The 20521-nt window shown below is 36.1% G+C and overlaps 1 protein-coding gene across 2 annotated transcripts in view; it reads right to left on the reverse strand.

Moving 5' to 3' along the window:
- PIK3C3 (phosphatidylinositol 3-kinase catalytic subunit type 3) overlaps positions 1-20521 on the reverse strand; it is a 70237-nt gene that overhangs the window by 31120 nt on the left and 18596 nt on the right. For both annotated transcript variants that reach the window (XM_084225968.1, XM_084225967.1), the window contains 13 exons: positions 20057-20149; positions 19687-19872; positions 18247-18401; positions 15780-15867; positions 14503-14570; positions 11339-11444; positions 10332-10448; positions 8679-8810; positions 6655-6783; positions 6252-6321; positions 5582-5646; positions 3315-3399; positions 2155-2229 (listed from right to left, as the gene is read on the reverse strand). In XM_084225968.1, the coding sequence (XP_084082094.1) occupies positions 2155-2229; positions 3315-3399; positions 5582-5646; positions 6252-6321; positions 6655-6783; positions 8679-8810; positions 10332-10448; positions 11339-11444; positions 14503-14570; positions 15780-15867; positions 18247-18401; positions 19687-19872; positions 20057-20149 (1369 nt within the window). The remainder of the gene's footprint in view (positions 1-2154; positions 2230-3314; positions 3400-5581; positions 5647-6251; positions 6322-6654; positions 6784-8678; positions 8811-10331; positions 10449-11338; positions 11445-14502; positions 14571-15779; positions 15868-18246; positions 18402-19686; positions 19873-20056; positions 20150-20521) is intronic.

A 20521-nucleotide genomic window follows, 5' to 3' on the forward strand; every position in this document is an offset into this window, starting at 1 on the left:
TGGTGTGATTACAACGTAATAGCCAAGTGCAATTTCCATGGAAGTTAACTGAACATGCTATATACCTTGTATATCACAATCCAGCTTCACAACCACCCAGATCTTCCTTCCACAGCAACAAAAGGAATGTTAGCTGTTAAATCAGATGCCAACTTCAATATATAAATCAGTTTGTAATCCTTAAAGGAGGCCCTGATGTTGCCTAATCCTGGGCATAAAGCTGAAAAAGCGTCTTGTTATCCACAAACCACAGTACTATCTGCTACGGCTTTAGAAACCAGATTTTAAAACACAGACCAATTGAAAATGCATTTTGTCTCCATGAGAAGTAAGAAGTTCAAAGTTTTCAGAGAAAATAAATATCCTTGTCATGGAATACTGAGTATTTAATGACCTTTGGGTTACCAGTCAAGACACATTTATAAAACTGATGAAAGTCTTTTTGTAACTTTTAACATTACTGACAGATAAGGATGTTTCGACTGAAGGTTCCCCAGATCTCCTTCCAAACACACTTCCAGAGTAGTCCCTGAAGTATAATGATAGAGTACCAAAAAATGTGAAAATCCAGATGTCTTTTTCAAGACTACTACCACAAAAAAGCCACTCCATTTCTAGAATTATAGGCATAAAAGAATCATGAAAGACAACAGAAATTATTTTGTTAGGTAACTGACATCTCATGCAAAAAACCACATTTCTCATGTGTAGAAAACATGTTTTTATGAACGTCTGTATCTAGTGCTTAATATTTAAATTATACTGTATCTATTATAAGCATGGACGTTTGTATGTTACAAGATGATGCACCAATTCTATTGGATAGAGTCTAACAGATGTGGCTGCATTCATCAAACTGAAAGGCTGGGCCAAAAAAAGGGTAATGATATGTAAGAAATATATGAACCCACAGCTGGTACCCAGTATTCTTTACTGGGAAACTTAAATTCATTACATGAATATCATCAAGAAAGGATGCATCCAGAGTCGTATGATTTCGAAGAAGGTACTTGGAGCATGCATTCTTCAGGAGAAGAATGAAATTAGCTTCTTCGAACTTAAGGCTAAGGGATTCACAGTAGCAAGACACAAGCCTGGATAGCAAGTCGTTGTACTTGGAACATGTGGAACATAAAGATTTCTCTTCACAGCTCACAAAAGCGCTGTTTGTGACAGACCGTGGGTTTTCAGACATGGAATGTACGATGGATGTGCACTGCCATCTGCTGTACTGCCCAAATTCTTCCAGTAAAGCCACCATGCTGTTATGTCACACAGACAGGTAAGATACACTTTATCCCAAATCAGAACACTAAACTATTACTACTCGGCATGCGAGCAGAGCCTGCTATGGAAAGATTCATACCCACCATCATACTTAAACAAGAGACCTCTCAAGACAGATCTTTACATAATTATTTGTATATTTTCAAACAGATAAGGTAAAATACACTTGCTTTAGTTGTTCCCCCATAAGCTTAGAGCAAGACCTTTTACCCTAATCAAGACCAGTTGTTAATTTTCTACTCTTTCAGACTATCATCGTTAAAAGCAGTATATGCTTCAGCCTTACCTGTAACTAACAAGCCTTCCACGTGGATGAGTCTCTTTTTCCAAATAACATTTTTTATTTAAACGTTTCTCATTCAATAAATGTTTCACTTCATAATAAACACTTAACCACAACTCTTAATTCTCCACCACTATGAAATGAAGGTATTCAAGCAATCAGAACTCCTAGGGAAGCTGTAGTTCAAAAGTAAGCAAGCAAGTAAAAATAAGCCAAACAACAATTCAAAAAGATGTTCCCCTATAAGAAATGTTATTTGTGAAAACTTTGTCAAGCACATGCAGCTACACATGAACACACTTTCAATGAAAACAACAAAAATTCCCTCTATCCCACAGCAGTGATTATAATAGTTGAAGTAGTTGTATTTTCAAATCCTTCATTTCCTCTAGTTAAGAAATCATCTTATTACACACTGGAGCAAATATTACCTTAAATGAGACAATATAACTAAAATTTTAAAATATCATCTAGTCTGCAATACTCAGTGGGTTATATTCACAAGAAAAATGCAATGAAGAAGTACCAACACATTAGAAATTATACAACTGTTGCTATAAAATTATACTGCTAAAAAGAATTACCTGTTTTTGTTAGCAACAGATTATCCAGATGTCTATCTCCAACTCCAAGGATGTAAGTAATCACACAATAACCAGCTATAAAAAGTAAATTGGAAACATCAGTATGAGTACCTTTCCTGGAGAGAAACAAGTTCCACACAATTAACAACAGCATATTACATTATTTTAGCTCTAGTTCACTAACAATAAATATACCACAGAGACTTGGGGCAGGAGTGGAGCTGGTGAAGAATAATCAATGTCAGCATTATGAAGAATGTTTGAAGTACTAAAACTCTAGAACTTATTCAGTACTGTCAGGATTTTAATTTCTTATGATACAATTACATGCCTAACCCTTAAAGACTAAATTAGTTCAATACTGGGATAAAGGTACTTCAAAAGAAGCTGAAATATTTTGAACAAAGTGAATGTACATGTTTTGAACTGAAGCTATTTTAAGGCTACTGTAAACAAGTATTAGGCATGGATATGAGCCTGGATATCCATGTCAGCAGCATTCATAAGATCAGAAGTGATAAAAAGCAAACTGTTTCAATTGCTGCTTTCACCCACTAACCAGAACAGTTTGAAGCAGTTCTAAAGACTGCACCATCAGAAAGAGAAGGGCAAAGGAGTCATACCTGTGGAATCATACTGTGGAGTCATACCTGAATGCTCTTTTCTTCCTTTTGTTTTTTTGGTTTTTTTTTTTTTAATTTTATGCACAGCAAATGTGATATTTTAACATGGTCATTAGCTTACTGAGCATGAACTACACTACCACTTTTTCTTTTCATATAAATGTAACCACAGACCCCAAAATGTCTAATGTGTTCAAAGCCAATTAGAATTTTGATACAGATGATTTATCATTACATAAATGCTTTACATGTCCCTGCACTATGAAGACACTAACTCACAATACAGAGAGGGCAGAGAAAAGATTGCTGCTGGAAAGTAAAGAGTATTTAACTCATACTCTCCTTTAAGAACTACCAAAAGCGGTCTTGTGTGTGACATGCCAGGCTTTATTAAAATTCTTTTCACTGCATTTCTGACAGCAAGTACATGCACAGTGCCCTGTTTGCAGCCACCCTAACTGAAATAACTTAAAACCTCATCCACCATACCCTTCAGATTTCACCTGAGAAGTTACCAGCTGTTAGACTGTAACTCACCACAGCTCTTAACATATGTGTCCATCACCTCTGCACTGATTCCATAAGGGCCAGTCTCACTAGGTGCATGTTTTCTGAAGAAGTTCTGGAGAAAATGCCATGAAAATATTTAGTTATTCCACATAATATGAAACTGGGTCTTTAGGAAAAAAAACAATTTAAATCAAGACCACACATGGCCATTATTGCAACCTGTTAAACTAACAACCACCCCCAAAACACTAGTTTAATATCACTTTATTTATATCCTGTCTCAATCATCATATTCTTATACTCAATACAGAAATTGAAAAGCAGTGTCCTTTATTAAATGTTTCAGAAAATTGACTATGCATTCAAATGTTACTAATCAGTAACAATGAGTGACAATACTTCCAAGGCAAACTGTTTAGGTCATATTAACAAAAACTAAAACAAGATTAACAGTCCTGCTTTCTAACTACATTTGGGGAGCATGCACTCACATGGTTTAGCATCCTTATATATCTCCCTGTTCCTCAATAAAACCAACTGCTATTGAGTTTAAAATGAAAATGAACCTAAGTCATCAAATGGAAAAATCTCAATTTCCTGTGAAATGTGGACAGGGCCAAACAATCCTCTTAACCTTCTTGAGTAAGACAAAACTCAGTTATATCCAAGCCTAAGCAAAGTTTCTTCCAGTAAGTACAATCTAAGGAAGCACTGTAAGAAGAGTGTAGTAGTCCCCTGGACAGCTTGTAAGTTACTGAAATACTAATGAAAAATAAGACACTCATGTAAATGAACATCGAAAACACAAACTGCAATTTTAAGGTTGTTGATAGAAGGCAAGTAACACTGAAACACCAAAACACCTTTTCTCTCCTGCAGATCTGCATTTCACCAGGCAGCACTGGTTTACTGGCTTTCAATCTTTTCAATAACTAATACAGTAGTTATATAGAGTGCTCATCTTTACTAAAACTGCTGTGAAATCCAAAATGAGTACTTCCAAAAAGAGTAAACTAAAATTCCACAATACCTGAAAGTGTTCAATTGCTTTTCATTTCCTTAACCTATGATGCCCAGGTATTTTATCATGTTTCAGCACAGGAAAAATTACTCTTTTGGTGCACTGTCTATTTAGATTAAAAATTCTTCACAGGAATAATTGCTTCTTACGTCTGCATAGCAACTGGAACAACAGGGCACCTATTTCCAGTCACATGATGTTGTAAGGAATTGAAAAATAACAGTTTCACAGGCATTTCTTAACACATTTATAAAAACATATAATGGAATGAACCATGGATAGTACACTTCCAAGATTACAAAGGATTGTCAAGAAAGCACTGTATAATCTGTAAAATTATTAGCTGTGCAGATGTATCTTTTCACAACCTATATGGAACGGAAAGCTAAAAAAACCCCAAACTTATGTAACTTGATGCTGATCACTGATTAGTATTTGGTAAGCTTATTTATTAAGCAAATGATAATGAAAAATTATAAACAATGTAGATCTTCATATTTTTAACACAGGTAGTTTACAGGAGCTGAGAGCTAGCTTGCTTTGGCTCAGTTACTGAGCTACAAAAAAATGCAAACTTCAGTATCATCTACACAAAAGAAAAAAAGCATTATGAAAAATCAAATCCAAATAAATATGCCCTATTTTCATTAATAAATCTATTAGCTGCTCACCTCATATAGCAATTTAGTATGCTTTTATCCAGCTATATTTATCTCAACCAGCTGAGTTCTGCTATCCAGCTTGTGTGCTGGGATTGAAACCAGTATGAGTTTTGTGTGCCACTACTCAGTTGTGTGTCTCTACTCAAATCCATGAGAATTAAGAAAATCTGCTAACAAAACCAAGCTACAGTACCTATACATCCACTACTGAGGGGAAACAGAATTTATATGAATAAATTATTTAGTTGTTGCATTGAAAAAAGAAAAGAACTAATCAAAGCATTGACTGACAAGGTAAAATGAATGAAAGACAAACACTCTGAAACAAAACACGCAGCAAAAAGTGCCAGATATCTGCCATTCGTCATTACAGCAAAGCTGGGATTTCAATATCATAACTAAACTCCACTCTAATTTATTTAAATAGTGTTATTTTTAGAACATGAGATACTCAAGTGGTCATTTATGTATATCTTTTTAAACAAACCCCAAATGTTTGTCTTCTAACAGATCAAAAAATCAGCTGAGAGACTAAGAAATTTGCACAAGATCTACGCCTTCAGCTGACACCCTTTGATCAGAAGACAATTTACAACTCCCCCATCACGTACCTGTATAGTTTCCTCAGTAGCAAGAACTTCTGCAACTGGTACTGATGGAATAAACTGCATGAATCCTATGACAGAAAACAGCCCAAAGAGAAAATCTCCAATACACAGAACTTTCAAACTACTCTGTAATACATGTTTATGAATGGACAGAACTAATACACAATCATTCAACTGCTTCTCATAGGAAAAAAACCCCACTTTTTTTTGGTCCCATTTTCTAATCTCCTGCTTTCAGTACTTTTAAAACAACTTGCCATTAACACCAAATTAACTTGCAAAAGGTGTGTCTTCACAAGTTTTCAAGATGAGAGAAAGTATGTTGATGGCTTTCTAAATATTTATCCAGAATATATTTAAAAAGTAGTCAAGTTTGATTTTTTGTTTTTCTCCTCCATTTCATGGAACGATCTCTAAATAGAAGTGTAAGGTTATTTATTCATGATCACACTGCAAGCCAGCAGCAAAGACTGGTAAGTGCTGATTGTCATCTATTCCTAAATCCAGACCAGGCTCCTTTTATGAAGATATTTGAGTCACCTATGAAACACTGTGGTGACCCAGATTGTTTACTTCCATGGCCTAAACTCTAACAAGACTTTCTTACACACTAAGAACACAGGAAGGAGATTCTTCTCCATACTGTATTTTTAGGAAATAAGTGTATTCATACCATGTTTTGTACTAGTTGCCAGCACTTTATAGGGTGTCAGCTTCAAATCCAGATTCTCTTTTCTTAACAGCTGGAAAAAAACAATATACAAAAGCAAAGATTAATGCAACAGAAAGGCAGATTCTATTAATAAAAGGACGTGTATTAGACATTGATCTCCACTGTTCTTCACTGAAACTGATAATGAGTGAGAGCCTCTTTGGCAATTCTGTATTTTTTTTTGTCCTTAATCTACACAGGGTAATTGCACATCTATACAGAACAGAAAAAAAGGCCACCTAGAGATCTGAGAATTCTGGAATTATCAGCAATATAAGCTGTATTAACAGTGTTTAACAGTCTTGCTTTTGACGAGGAAAATCAAGGAAACAGAAAGACAAGGATATAGATTAATAATTTTCACCTTATCCATGAGTGAAATAATCTGAAGAATAAGTTGATCTTGACGTAAATCATCACCATGCTTAAAAATTACAGGATATTTGCCTCCATCTTCTGTCTTGAAGAATAACTGAGCAGGCATTAAGGCACTCTGCAAAAGGAAATATACTACTAAGCTGGTTCACAGCAGTGCTCATATTAACACATTGCTACAATGGAGCTCAGAAATAAAATCTTAGCATTGTATTTGCATTGCTTCAATAGTTTATAGTGTACCACTTCCAATTACCAAAGTGTAAACTGTATTTTAGTAAGAAAAAAACCTTAATGTTTTCCTTCCTTTTTTATCAAGGATATATTTTCCCTCCCTGCATCCCATAGCAGCAGAAGAGGAAAGGACAGAAGTATTCAATTTTTTAATGTGTGCATGTAATTCCAATCAACAAGGAAGCACTATGCAAAAGGTCACATCAAAACAAATTTAAAGAGATCAGATCAAAAAATGACACAATTATAGGATAAGCAAGAAAGAACTCCTAGGGGCAAGTCATCTTAAACAATCAATTGCTTCCTTAATCTATTTAGCAAAAGCAAAAGTGCCTTTTTATAGTATTGTTTGAGAAAGCCCATTTAATTGTTTGCAATTTTTCCACGTAAAATGGGTCAAAGGGGATCAATTATCTACATGAATGTTACAATCTATTGCAACTGACCAAGTCACTTCCCTCCACAGCAAACCGAAAATAATCGAGGTACAGAGTTTAACCTTGAGCAGTAAGATTACATTTTTAAATTAATACCACAAAATTATTAAATTCCACATGTAAAGGCAAAATTAAAAGCTAATGTGATGTCCAAGGGCACCAAAAATCTCTGATTTTGAAACAAGTTACACCTCACATTTTTGGTTCTACATTTTTTGCACAGCTACAGAAGACCAATATGTAAAAGAATGCCTTGAGAGATTATTACTGATAGGAAACATTTGGCTGCTGTTCCAGCAATCTGTTTCTCCACATTCTTTCCCTAACTCTTAAATCATACTCACACAAAATGAGTATTTTCAAAAGTTTGCTTTCCTAACAAAATCTTTCAACGTTGCCTGCAACCAAAGGTGCAAGAGCATGCAACTGCAGAAGCCTATGCTTCAAAGGAACTAACTTGATATAGAAAGAAGCAAGCTAGAACTGGTAGAAAACCATGCACAATATCTCTTATTTTAAGCAAACAAATTACAACACAGTCAACAAGGACTCTGATGAAACTACTGTTAATAATAAATCTAGGACCTATCAGAGATGACAGATTTAACACTGGCTGTCATAGTAGCCTCATGAATTCTTTAACTGGCAATCAAAAGCCTCTGGGATATAGGCCCAAATTGTACAGGAAATTTTGGTCATCCAAAAATTAGATTGCAGTCAGCTACAGGAGATGAATGCAAATTTATAAAATGGTCCAACACCACTGAGCACAGGTAACAACTTACACTGCAAAAATTAACTTACATTTCAAGCAGTAACATAAACGAAATAACCCCAGCCCTTTCAACAGTACATTGGCTGTTTTACAGTCACAAGCAGCAGCTACAGTTTGGCTTAAGGAATTACCAAACACAGGGATATAGGATTTACCTGTCAGCTGACTGCAGCCACATGAAAGGGCCACCACAGTGCTTTCCACTCTCTATGAACTAAAGCTTTATTAAGCAATGGAATAGACTCACAGATCTAAATGACACACAGCACACCTGCTTTCATTTACTTGATTTTGATCTTTAAGTGGTACTACTAAGTGTTGAACACACAAACAAAATTCTGGGAAATTCTGAACTTCATCATCTGTATCACTCTTATAAATGCTGATTAAAATTTAAAAATTTAAATTGAAAACAAAAGAAAATACGGAATTGTTTAACCACTTAAAAGAGCATGCCACAATTGCATTTTGACTATATCTGTCCCTTTAAATCTTTCAACTGATATTTCTAAGCTTATGATTCACAAGACTTGTTTGTGTTTCAGCTATTCAGAAGCTCTCACTTACCTTGAAGAGTGTGGCTTTTTCAGGGATTATTCCTTTAATTTTCACCTGAGGTTCCAGAGGAAGTGGAATAAGTTCCATATCTGCTAAATTCATCTTTTCATTATCAGCTAACAATGCTTGAAGCCTCTCATTCTAAAAGAATGAAAATTTGTTTAAGAAAAAAACCCCATAAAACATAAAACACATATTAGGTATATATGAAGCCCATAAACAAATGATGCATTAGAAACAAATATTCAGTTAGTTCAATTCTTTATCTTTACAAAGAATCAAGGTTTCACTAATATAATTCAGGAAAATAAAAACTTTCTATTTGCAGTCATTTGAATAACAAAGAAGATATTCCACTTAGTGTTAGTATAGTCAAGAAATTTTCTAAGTTCCAGATATGACAGTCTCAAAAAAACTTACTTCTAAACTGCCTGCACAAAGCACAGGATGATTTGTTTTTCATACCAAAATTAAACATTAGTTATATTTCAGAAATTGATTAAAATCCAACTCAGAAACTTTATATCCCTCAATTCCACCAAGGAACTTCTACCACCAAGTAGGAACCAAATGGCCAATAGCTTGCACTGATCTGATTTCCAGACTTGTCTGACATTCATACATCTGTAGTTTTCAGAAACACAAACTCATCAATTTTTGAGTATTTTACACTTGGTGTCCTACATACTAAAGGTCGAATACAATAAAGTCTCTAGCCTTTTCCCTTGCTGAATATAACAGACACAAACAGGCCCACAACTGTTAGGAATAGTTCTAGTGCTTAATTGCTGCTAGCTAGACTGCAATCTAAAAGTAAAAGCCATGTATTTCTTAGTTTTACAAAAATTTCTTCAGACAATATACAACTGAACACTACCAATGCACAAGCAGGAAAGAATCTTACAAACTGAAAAATTCTCCTATTCTTTTAGCCTTTGTTACTGACACACAGAGCAAGTTGGCTCACTTTTTGTTAATAAGTGCTTTATTTTTCTGCATAAATATACCCTACACATTTAAAGAAACCATCACACTGAAAAACCCATGTTTAAAAATACCAATGTGTGTCAAAGGAAAAGGTTACACCCAAAGAGAACTCCCTCTGCCATTTCCACTTTCTTTCCCAGACAAACCTGTCAGGTGCACTTAAAACATTTTAGCTAAGAAGGACATGCTTCTTGAAACATATAATAGAAAGTCTTTTCCTCAAGACCCAACAGAAAGCAGAATTCTGTTAAACACATACCTTATAGAAGAACCGTTTTGTTGCTCTTGGAACAAAGGAAACCTTGCTGGCAACTGATTTTCACTATCTGTCCTGGCATATCACTCACATGACAATAACCTGATAGTCTCCCACATCCCCACAAAATGTTCAGTTACATCATCAACTATTTAATTATTCTCTCATCTTTCTTTGGCCAAAACACCCCATGAGTGCTCATAAGAGCCTCTTCTGTTTCCTATCTACAAACTTCGAACAACCTTTGTAACTTTGAACTATGAGAACCATTCTAAAGTTTGTTCACAGTTAACCAAAATTATTACAGAAGGATGGACATCTGTTACAGATCTCAGTGCTAAGGAACTTCAATGAAAGGCTAACATTCCTACCCATTGTCAAATTCAGGCCACAGACAGGCTTTCCAATCCTTTAGTTACCTTTTTCTTACGATTCCCACTTTCACGCTGCACTGCCTTCATTACATGAACCAGCCGATCTACAAATGTCTGCTGGGCTGCCAAAAGCGAGCGCATAACTCTGACAGACTTATCACCCTAAGAGAATGAAAAGTAACAGAATTAATTCCTCATTCTGTAATTATTTTATCTAGAAATCGTTCCTTTGTTCTTAGACCTTTGGGCTTTTAAGAGGTTAAGTGAATAATGATCAATTTCCCGTCAATTCAAAAGGTATTTTCTGTAAAACACAATCACAGTCACTGTAGCTGGCAATCAATTATCTGACCTAACAGTGCACTTCAATTTGCTTCAACAATTTCAGTGGTGAACAGTCATGCATGACAAACCAATTCACACAGCCAAAGTAAGTTACTATGGATAACTGCGAAATATTCTTATGAAGCACAAGATCAGATTCAAGTAACCCCCCTAAAATTGGAAATAATATTAAGTGTGAGATACATGAAAATACGTAAAGACTGCATATGTGCTATACAGTAAAACATCCAATTCACAAGAATTTTTTCGGCTGTTTTGGTTTTTTTTTTTCCCTGCTGCTCCAGCACCCTCTGCTGCGAACACACAGAACAGCAAGTGCTGTGCCTGAGTTCCAGATGAGTCTCTCCACTTGTGCCTCAAGGACAAGAGTTACCAATAAAGAAATAGTACATAAATAGCACTGATTACACAAGGCTTTCAGAATGTTTTAGACCCAGTGTAAGGCAGAGCATTTTAGAACCAATATGTTACTAACAGGAACAAGCAAGAAAAGAGAAGAAAGAGTTCACAATATTTGTTCTTTTCCTCTCTGGCAGTTTCTTCAGCCTACAAATTCAAAATTCAAGCAGGAGTGGAAGCTTTTATAAAATTTCAATGCATGTGACATACATATACAAAAAAACCCAAGTCATCCTCTTAGATGCCTGAACCTTTTTAAGGAAGAACTATCCCAAACCATTGCAGACTTCTTCACACAGAAGCACTACCTTCAGCAAAGCCTGACTGAATCTTCTCATCACGTTTAAGTACATTTCGTGAGTCTTTGGGTCCCTCTGCTGAGTATCTTGGTCTTCACACTCCACTATTACATACCTGCAGAATAAAAACAACTGGAGTTATACCTTCCTCTTGGAGCTACACAATTTGAGTGAAACACAGTAACCCTGTATTACAGATCTGGAACTAAACATGAAGATGATCTTAGAGATCTTTAGCTCAAACAACAGGTGAACTCTTAAAATTGCATAGTGCCTAATTCCATCTGGATCAGGAGAGTCTATCAAAGTGTCTGTAGTTTTTCACTTACAGTGAAATGTCATGACTCAAAGAGGACACACCTGAAGTCCAAATCATATGAACACTCCAGCCAAGAAGTACAACTGAGCATGTTTTCCACTGTGATACTACCTGCTACATAATTTTGTGCCTGCAAACTTGGTATTCAAGAGCACCTACAATCCAAGGAGAATCTCACCCTACCTGCTCCCTGTTTTACCATTAGAAATGGTGGAAGAAGAAGTATTGGTCCTAAAGCAGCTCTGCAGAGTCTACATGCCAGAGTTTCCATTTCTAAATTATGAATTGGATACAAAACTTAAAAGTACAATCTGGAACACCAACACTGAAAATTTATTTTGATGTTAAGCAGTCATTTGGAATGCTTTTGTCTAAATTTCTACTTGCAGCACAGACAAGCAAAAAGTAGCTATTAATTGAAAGCTACGTACAAATCTTCTTTTTGTTGGTCAATGTATCTCCTAGTACTACCCAGCAAAAGCATTCAATAAAAATATAGTTGAGTAAAAACATATAATAAATACTATTAAAAAAAAGAAAGAAATTAGCATCCCAGTAAATTTTCAAACACTGCATTTGGATTCAAAAGTGACTAATTCAAACAGTCTCCTGGACATTACACGTCAGTAAGAATCACACCTTCCTTATGTACTTGTGCAGAATCTGTTCTGACAGAATAATTGTGAGACAAGACTAGAGCTCTGTCATTTGATCAGATCTGATCAGATTTGAGTAGTCTTATTTATAAATAAGACTGATCAGATTTAACGTAGTCTTATTTATAAATACACAACATATTACATCCACTAGAATAAGGCATATGTAACTTACTCTATGTGTACAACCCCAAAAAAATCTGTAACTAAAGATTCCTCCTAGGGCCTTGATAATGCAGCATTATAGACTGTTCTCTCACAAATGTTTGTATAAAACTAAGTCCAAAGTCTGCACGTAAACTTGAAAGAAAAGGAGAAGTAATTAATTGAAACGTCCCATTTTCATCTTCATTTGTTAAAAAAGCCCTAGACAGTTTCTCAAAGCTATCTTGAAGGAAGGAGTAAAGAGTAATGCTTCATACTTGGGTAGGTGTCTCGTATGTCCAAAAAGTAGACAGAAAAAGCAGAAACACTGACTTCTGAGGCCACGGTTAAAGGACAGGTTAGCTCTACAATGACAAGTGACTGAGCAGAAGGTTTCATTTTCAAGGGTTATTGTACTTTTTCCATTGATTATTTTAGTAGCATGCTGTGTCTGGATAGTTGAAACATACAATTGATCAGTAACCATGAGGATTTATGGCTACGTCAGCTCATACAGTGGCTGCAACATTTGTATTTTGTCACTGAGAAATGGAGACGTCTGGAAAGAAAACAAAGAATAAATTGACTAGGGTTTTTGGTTTGGTGTACTTTTCTTACTCGTTTTGTTGAATTTATTTTTTTTAAGTCCTAAGTCAAAAAACTCCACAGGGTTATAGACATTTGAACTTTGTGTAGATGGAGTGTCTGAGATGTTGCTGAAATGTAAGAGAACATTGTCTATCAAGCTGATAGAAGTAAGTTAAGCTACCAACATCTTAATGAAGAATATTTGATTCAGTCAAGCACTTGGTTTCTACTCACACCAATTGAGACTGCAATTATTTTAATAATTTATATTTAATAGTAATTTTTAATAAAGCTGAACATTATCTTTGGCCACTGCAACAGAAATAACTATTGCTTGCAAAGGTACATAAGTCATTTGGTTAAGTATCTTAAAATTCAACCTACTAAAAATAATTACAGAATAAAACTTAGAAAGTTATAAATGGAATCTCTCAGCATAGTTTACAGGTTTCTTGAAAGAATTTTATAAAACCTGTTGGTTATGTTTTGCAACACATATCACAGTTCCCAATTCACAACTTATCTGTGGTTAATGCTGTTACCACACTAAAACATGTTCAAATGCATTAGTATTTTTAGTTATTTGATGCATCTACAAAGGTTACAAATGAGAATGCACCTAGGTCTTCCTTTTAAAATACATGAGTATATGCAAGTAAATAGCTGTGAGTGTTGTGCATACGCAGATGTTTGTACGCTGATACACACATAGAGTCACGTTTCTACACAGTACAGCTCTATTCATCTCAGCTTGCTTCAAATGAGAAAATTCCTACAGGCAAATACTTGTTCAAAAGGCTTGTAGATTACTTAGACATATAATTTTACTCAATACATTGAGCTGAGACAAGTGTAAACAGAACAATCCTACCTCTCTACAGTATAGACGAACTAATTTTTACAATTGAATTTCCCCCTTAAGATTGCACGTATCTGCAATGACATTTTGTTTGTGCTCATAATTATAAATGGAATAAAATTAAAATTAGGTTACAACAAAAAAAAACCTGCTGTATGAACCTTCCTAACATACACTTTTGATTAATATTTAAGTGCGCAACTTCAGTATTCTAGCCAACACTGTCAAACATTATAAGCACAAAAATTACAACCACACAGACAGCGAAGCAGAGCAAAGGTGAACTTAATCTCCTCTCCAACATCATAAATAACTTGAATGAAACTTTTAACATAGTTAGGCTGCTTTTTGTGACATTGTATGTAATGTTCTAGACATCACCTTCTTTAGTCTAACAGTAATGCATATTTCTACATTTTATTAGCCTCCATTTATAAAATACTATGTTTAAATGCATATCGGTTTAAATCTAGTACTTTACCCTGAGAAAAACTGAGATTCTGAAGCTCTCAAGACAGGTCATCTTTTGATGAGCATCCTTCTGGGCATTATAGCTTTGATTTCAATTACATCTTGATACACTATAAATAAACCATTTCTAACATACCAGTACAAGTAGTTTGCCAACGTGGAATTTTTGCATGCCCGTGATATCAAGAAAGTGCAAAGGTCTTGCTGGAAGGGATTTAAGAAGGGGAAAAAAAAAAAAAAAGATTAAATTACAAACAAATCTAAGCATCTAAGAGAGAGAAAAAGTTGAGGAAAAACACCAAGTAAATATAAGAGTTGTGAGAGATATATTTCCTTCTAAAATCTGAATCCAATTCTACCTAATATTTAAATCAAAATAATTTAAATATTCCTTTAAATCCAGCAACACTACTAAAAGTAGAAGGTCTGCTACTCCAGTAATGTATTTACCAACATATAAAAAGGACATCATGTTCTCCAAAAAGAAACCTTTAATGTAATTTCCACTTATAATATGTTATTCTTTCGTCCTATGCAATTGCATCTTGCTGTAAATACCACTCCAAATACCAAATACCATTCAACTCTCAAAGAGATTTCCCACTCAGTTTTGTATTCAAACCATCTAACAATCTTGAATATGTTCTACATTTCAAGAAAACAAATTTGTATAGGATACACGGCATTTAGCTGCTTCTTTCAGGTTTAATAGTCCAGGTAGCAAGAAATCTATGTATCTTTACTGATACACTCAATTTGAGGTTTATTTTCTATGCAGTATTAAGACTCAAATAGGACAATTTGCAATTTGATCATTAGTTCAAAGACCAATTAATCCGCATATCAGATTAAAATCAGACTCCTTCAAAATGTCTTAACCTTCTATCTTTCCCTTACTCCAATCCCATGCGTATCACTTGTCTACTTCTGGCATAAACTGAGTACAGTCCTTTGCAGAAGTAAATCAAGACAGTGTCTCAGGTTCAAAAAAGACGACATGTCAAAGAATACAAAAGAACAGAGTGTTGAGACTGAAATATCTGGATAACTGTTTTCTATTAAAAGACTGTTTTAGAACACCCTGAACACATGCAGTTATCAGTCTCTAATCAGTATGTGATAGCCTTTGCCATCACATAATCATTTTCTCCTTTACAGAACAATACTTTACTTTCAATTTCCAGTCCCTCAGCTTTGGATACTGTGATCATGGGCATAAAGAGACACCCTGAAAAAAAATTCAGTTAAGCTATTGCTATTTTCTTAACATTTACTTTAAATCTATATTCTTTGGGCACTTTAAATATTCAGTGAGATTTACCCAAGGAATTCAAATATTCACACACAAAAGCAAGAAACAGTATCAGGTCACTAGAAAAGTACAATAAATACAAAGTAAATCATGTGACTTACATCAAGGTTTTCATTTTCTGCAAGCTCTTTTGTCTTAGAAGTAAGAGGTGGAGAGGAAACAGGTGGAATAGGACTCATAATCTGGGAACTACACAAAGGAAAGCACGTAATTGGTAAGATTCAAGGTTCTTGCTTAGGGGCCAGGGAGCATGCATGGCAATCACAATGAATTTCACTTCCACAGCATAATAAATTCAGAAAACTGGAAGAGTTTCTTTGCTACCTTTCTTTGAAGGTAGCATCCCAGTGCTGTTTCAGAACAACCTGCATGAACAGCAACTTTGACAGCTGCAGTTCCTGAAAACAGCAAAAATCTGGAGAGCTATACAGTTTATGCCTGTGAAGGACATTCACTTCAACAAACTTCGCATTTTATTACTTCCATTCAAAATAAGCAGACATAGATAGGAATTCAACAAATCTGCATTTTCAGGAGCTTTCTCAAATGTTCTAAGATGAAACTGCTAATACACAACACCTGCAAGCACTAGTCTTTGGAATGAAACTACACAGAGCAGACAAATGCTTATTTGCAAGGCAAAGTTTTCACATGGTAAATTTACCTGAAAAGAAGTAATTAAATAGCTCTCCTAAGATCTAAGTATCATTTGAGCCTCAAAATACACCACCCTTTCTACAACACCCACTTTTACGGTTTTGCAGAATGATCAATGAAAAGCTGTAGAACCGTAACACAAAAAATACACCCTCATGTTACAAGTCATTAGAAGCTTAAGACTGAAAATCCTAAAAATCTGTAACAAATATTCACAGAAGACTTTGGTTACCGAGTTTATTTGCACTTTGCTTAATACTTGATTAGCTACCTCAGTCTTTCTTTTGGATTCCTGCAAGTATAAGAAGTACACTTCTACAAGTCTTCCCCTACAACTTCTTTTGCAGAAGCAGAATGAAATTTCTTTTCACTTCAAATTGATTGGACTTTTAGATCCACAGAATTTCACAGAATCACAGAATTTTTAGGTTGGAAGAGACCTTTAAGATCATCAAGTCCAACCCATGTTCTAACACCTCAACTAGATCATGGCACCAAGTGCCACATCCAGTCTTTTTTTAAACACATCCAGAGATGGTGAATCCACCACCTCCCTGGGCAGTTGATTCCAGTATTTGACCACTCTTTCTGTGAAAAACTTCCTCCTTAATTCTAGCCTGTATCTCCCTTGGCGCAGCTTGAGACTGTGTCCCCTTGTTCTATCTGTTGTTGCCCGGAGAAAGAGACTGACCCCCAGCTCACCACAGCCACCCATCAGGAAGTTGAAGAGAGTGATAAGGTCACCTCTGAGTCTCCTTTTCCCCAGGCTAAACAGCCCCAGCTCTCTCAGTCGTTCCTCATATGGCTTGTGTTCCAAGCCCCTCATCAACCTCGTTGCTCTCCTTTGGACATGCTCAAGCATCTCAACGTCCCTCTTAAACTGAGGGGCCCACAACTGGACACAATACTCAAGGTGTGGCCTCACCAGCGCCGAGTACAGGGGAAGAATGACCTCCCTGCTCCTGCTGGCCACACCATTCCTGATACTGGCCAGGATGCCATTGGCCTTCTTGGCCACCTGGGCACACTGCTGGCTCATGTTCAGCCGTCTGTCAACTAGCACCCCCAGGTCCCTTTCCACCTGAGCACTGTCCAGCCACACCGTCCCCAGCCTATAACGTTGCAGGGGGTTACTGTGGCCAAAGTGCAGGACTCAGCACTTGGACTTAGTGTTATCTGCAAATTTACTAATGAAAGACTCTAAACCCTCATCCATGTCATCAATAAAAATAATAAACAGAACTGGCCCCAGCACAGACCCCTGAGGGACACCACTGGCGACTGGCTGCCAGCTGGATGCAGCACCATTTACTACCACTCTCTGGGCCGGCCATGCAGCCAGTTCCTGACCCAGCACAGAGTGCTCCTGTCCAAGCCACGGGCTGCCAGCTTATCTAGGAGTATGCTGTGGGAGACTGCCAAAGCCTTGCTGAAATCCAAATAAACAACATCTACAGCCTTACCTGCATCCACTAGGCGGGTTACCTGGTCATAAAAGGTGATCAGGTTGGTTAGACATGACCTACCCCTCCTAAACCCCATCCACATTCTGTGATGAATGCGGGGAGTGGAACCTCATATAACTTCAGTGAAGACATCTTAAATTTTGCAAATACAGAAGGAAGCAAGAGCAGTGGTTTTCCTGCTCTACAGAAATTTTCTTCCTTTTGTGTAGTAAGAGCAAAGGCCACAACTTTAACACTGTTTGTTCAGTAAACTAGGTATAATCAGGAAACACATTTCATGAATGTTCAGGATTTGTTAGGTTTGATTTTATTCTTGGGTTTTTATACATGTTCAGATTACAAAATAACGTGTTGAATATAAAAGCCCCCCTAAAAAGAAGAAACAATTTGATGTCTTAGAATATTACATGTTTCTGCCTTTCTGCTGGAAGTCTAAGCTTCTTACCTATCTATTTCTGAAGCATTAGATCCAGATGTTGTCATAGTTTCTGCCATGGAACCTTGACTGTCCCTCTTGCTAGGCTCCAGGCCATTCTTTATGTCATCAAAATTTTCATATTTCAATGCTTGGACTAACTGCAGCAGGTACATCAGCAAATCCTTAGGGAAGAAAAAAATTCAAGTAAAATAAGGGTGTCAGTCAAAGAAAACAAGAACTCCTTCTGTTTACAAAATTATAATTTACAGATAAACTTAAGTCAGGATTTAGTGACCTCTACTAACACAGAAATGGAAGTCTCCCTAAACAAGCAATGTACCATAGCAACACTGGTGCTGGATGCAGTCTGACTCCCAAAAGATACTGCATTATCATTCTATTATTCTTTGTTACTCAAAGACAGTAAGTACTAATTTAGTGAATATTCAGGTGCAATTACTATGTTAAAATTCTCTTTAGTTAAGCTGCCTTAATTGCTTCCAGCATCCACAGAATAAAGCTTTCAATTGGTGTCTCAAAAGAAGAAAACTGAAAATTCAAGCATAAATTGGACTATGGTATCAAGATTGGAACTTCTCTCTTCTCTTATGGACTATTTTTTATCCTTTGTGTAGCTGGGAATCTAAAAGAAAAAACACATATCTAATCTGTTTTAGATTAAAGAAAAGATTTTTAACCACTTGCTGTCTAAAATCAGCTTGCTGCCTTTATTGTTCAACTTCTTCTGTTTACCTACCTTTCAGTACTTAGTAAAAGGTACATTTTTAATGCCACAGCACTATGACCTAGGCTATTGAAGAAGGCTTGAAAAATTATGATATATTTATGCTCCCTATTTTAAACTCCATTGATTGCCAAAGATTCAAGAGTTATGGTAATACATTCAAACCTGGGTTTGCTTGTTTTTTTAAGTGTCAAAATAAAATATATTAATCATTGATATTTAACATATTAGATTCTATTAAGTGGGCTCTATTCATAATCACAGCTCATCACATTCTAATCAGTATACAATTAGAAAGACCTCATTTCCACAGATAATCTTCTACTCATTTTCTTTAGCAAAAGAGTGTGATGATATACTGAATTCACCAGATGGATCTACTGAAAATCCTTCCATTTACTATTTAAGTTCAGAGCACTTCCGCAGGTTAACACCCAAAATTTATCACTGGTTTTTGGGGAGAGCTGTTTTACCTTGTTTAACAAAACTAGCTACTACTTGGTAGTTCGTGCTAAGACAACTATCAATATGTGACACTTAATTATGTAAAGACTGCTCCCCAAAAACGTTACAGTAAATAGCAACACAGTGAATCATCTTTTGTTTTCCTTTACCAATATTCATGAAAATGTTGTGAAAAGTAGCAAACATTTCAAGGACTGAATGAGATCAAAAATCCTGAGACCAGCTGACTTTTCCATGTACCAACAGACAGCGAATACCTCATCATCAGCCTGCTGAAGCCTGGCGACAGCATAGCGCCGCACCGTTGGGTTGGTGAAGTGAGATGACAGAAGCTCCAGAGAGTCTTCCACATCCATGGGCTTCCACTTGCCCAGCAGCTCCAGTGCTTGCTTTGCCTCTTGTGGCAGATCCCAGTTGACACATTTCAGGAACTTTGTCAAGGCCTAAACAGGAGAGTGGACAATTCATCAGTAGAAAGCTAGCCAGAGGAAATTATTTCAAAAACTAATGTCTCACACAAAGGTAGAACTAGATTCAGATTATATTTACATAAGCACAGACCTGGAAAAGCTTACTGATAAGGGACAAGGTCCCTTCCAGCCCAAACCATTTAACAACTCAACTTACCTTCTCCTGATGAGTAAGGTAATATCTGAATTTCCACACCAAATCCTGTTCCTCATACGTTAGTTGCTTTGTTGGTGGATAACTCACTATGATCTATTTGATACACAGTCAGAAAGTGAGTTTAAAAACGCGAAGAGGCAAAATCAACAAGTTAACAAAGTATACTGTGAGAAAGCACAACACTGACAAGACAAAGATAGCTAGGGAAAAAAAAAGAGCTTTCCAACAACACAAAGCTATGGTACCCTGGTGATGCTTCTCAGTTACATGGCTGATTGAATTGACAGTGCAGGCAAACAGTTGCTTTAAGTGTACCACTCACACCTACACGACATGCACAAAATACACATTCTCAGCCCCCCTAAGTGGTTTAAAAAAAAATGAACAAGCACCTTGTGTTCCTTTCTGAGTTGGACTCTTCTATCTAAGCACTCTGAAACATTTCACTCATGATTTTCTGTGAAC

This window comes from Fringilla coelebs (assembly GCF_963513975.1).
Source record: "Fringilla coelebs genome assembly, chromosome: Z".
In the NCBI taxonomy this organism is placed as follows: Eukaryota; Metazoa; Chordata; class Aves; order Passeriformes; family Fringillidae; genus Fringilla; species Fringilla coelebs.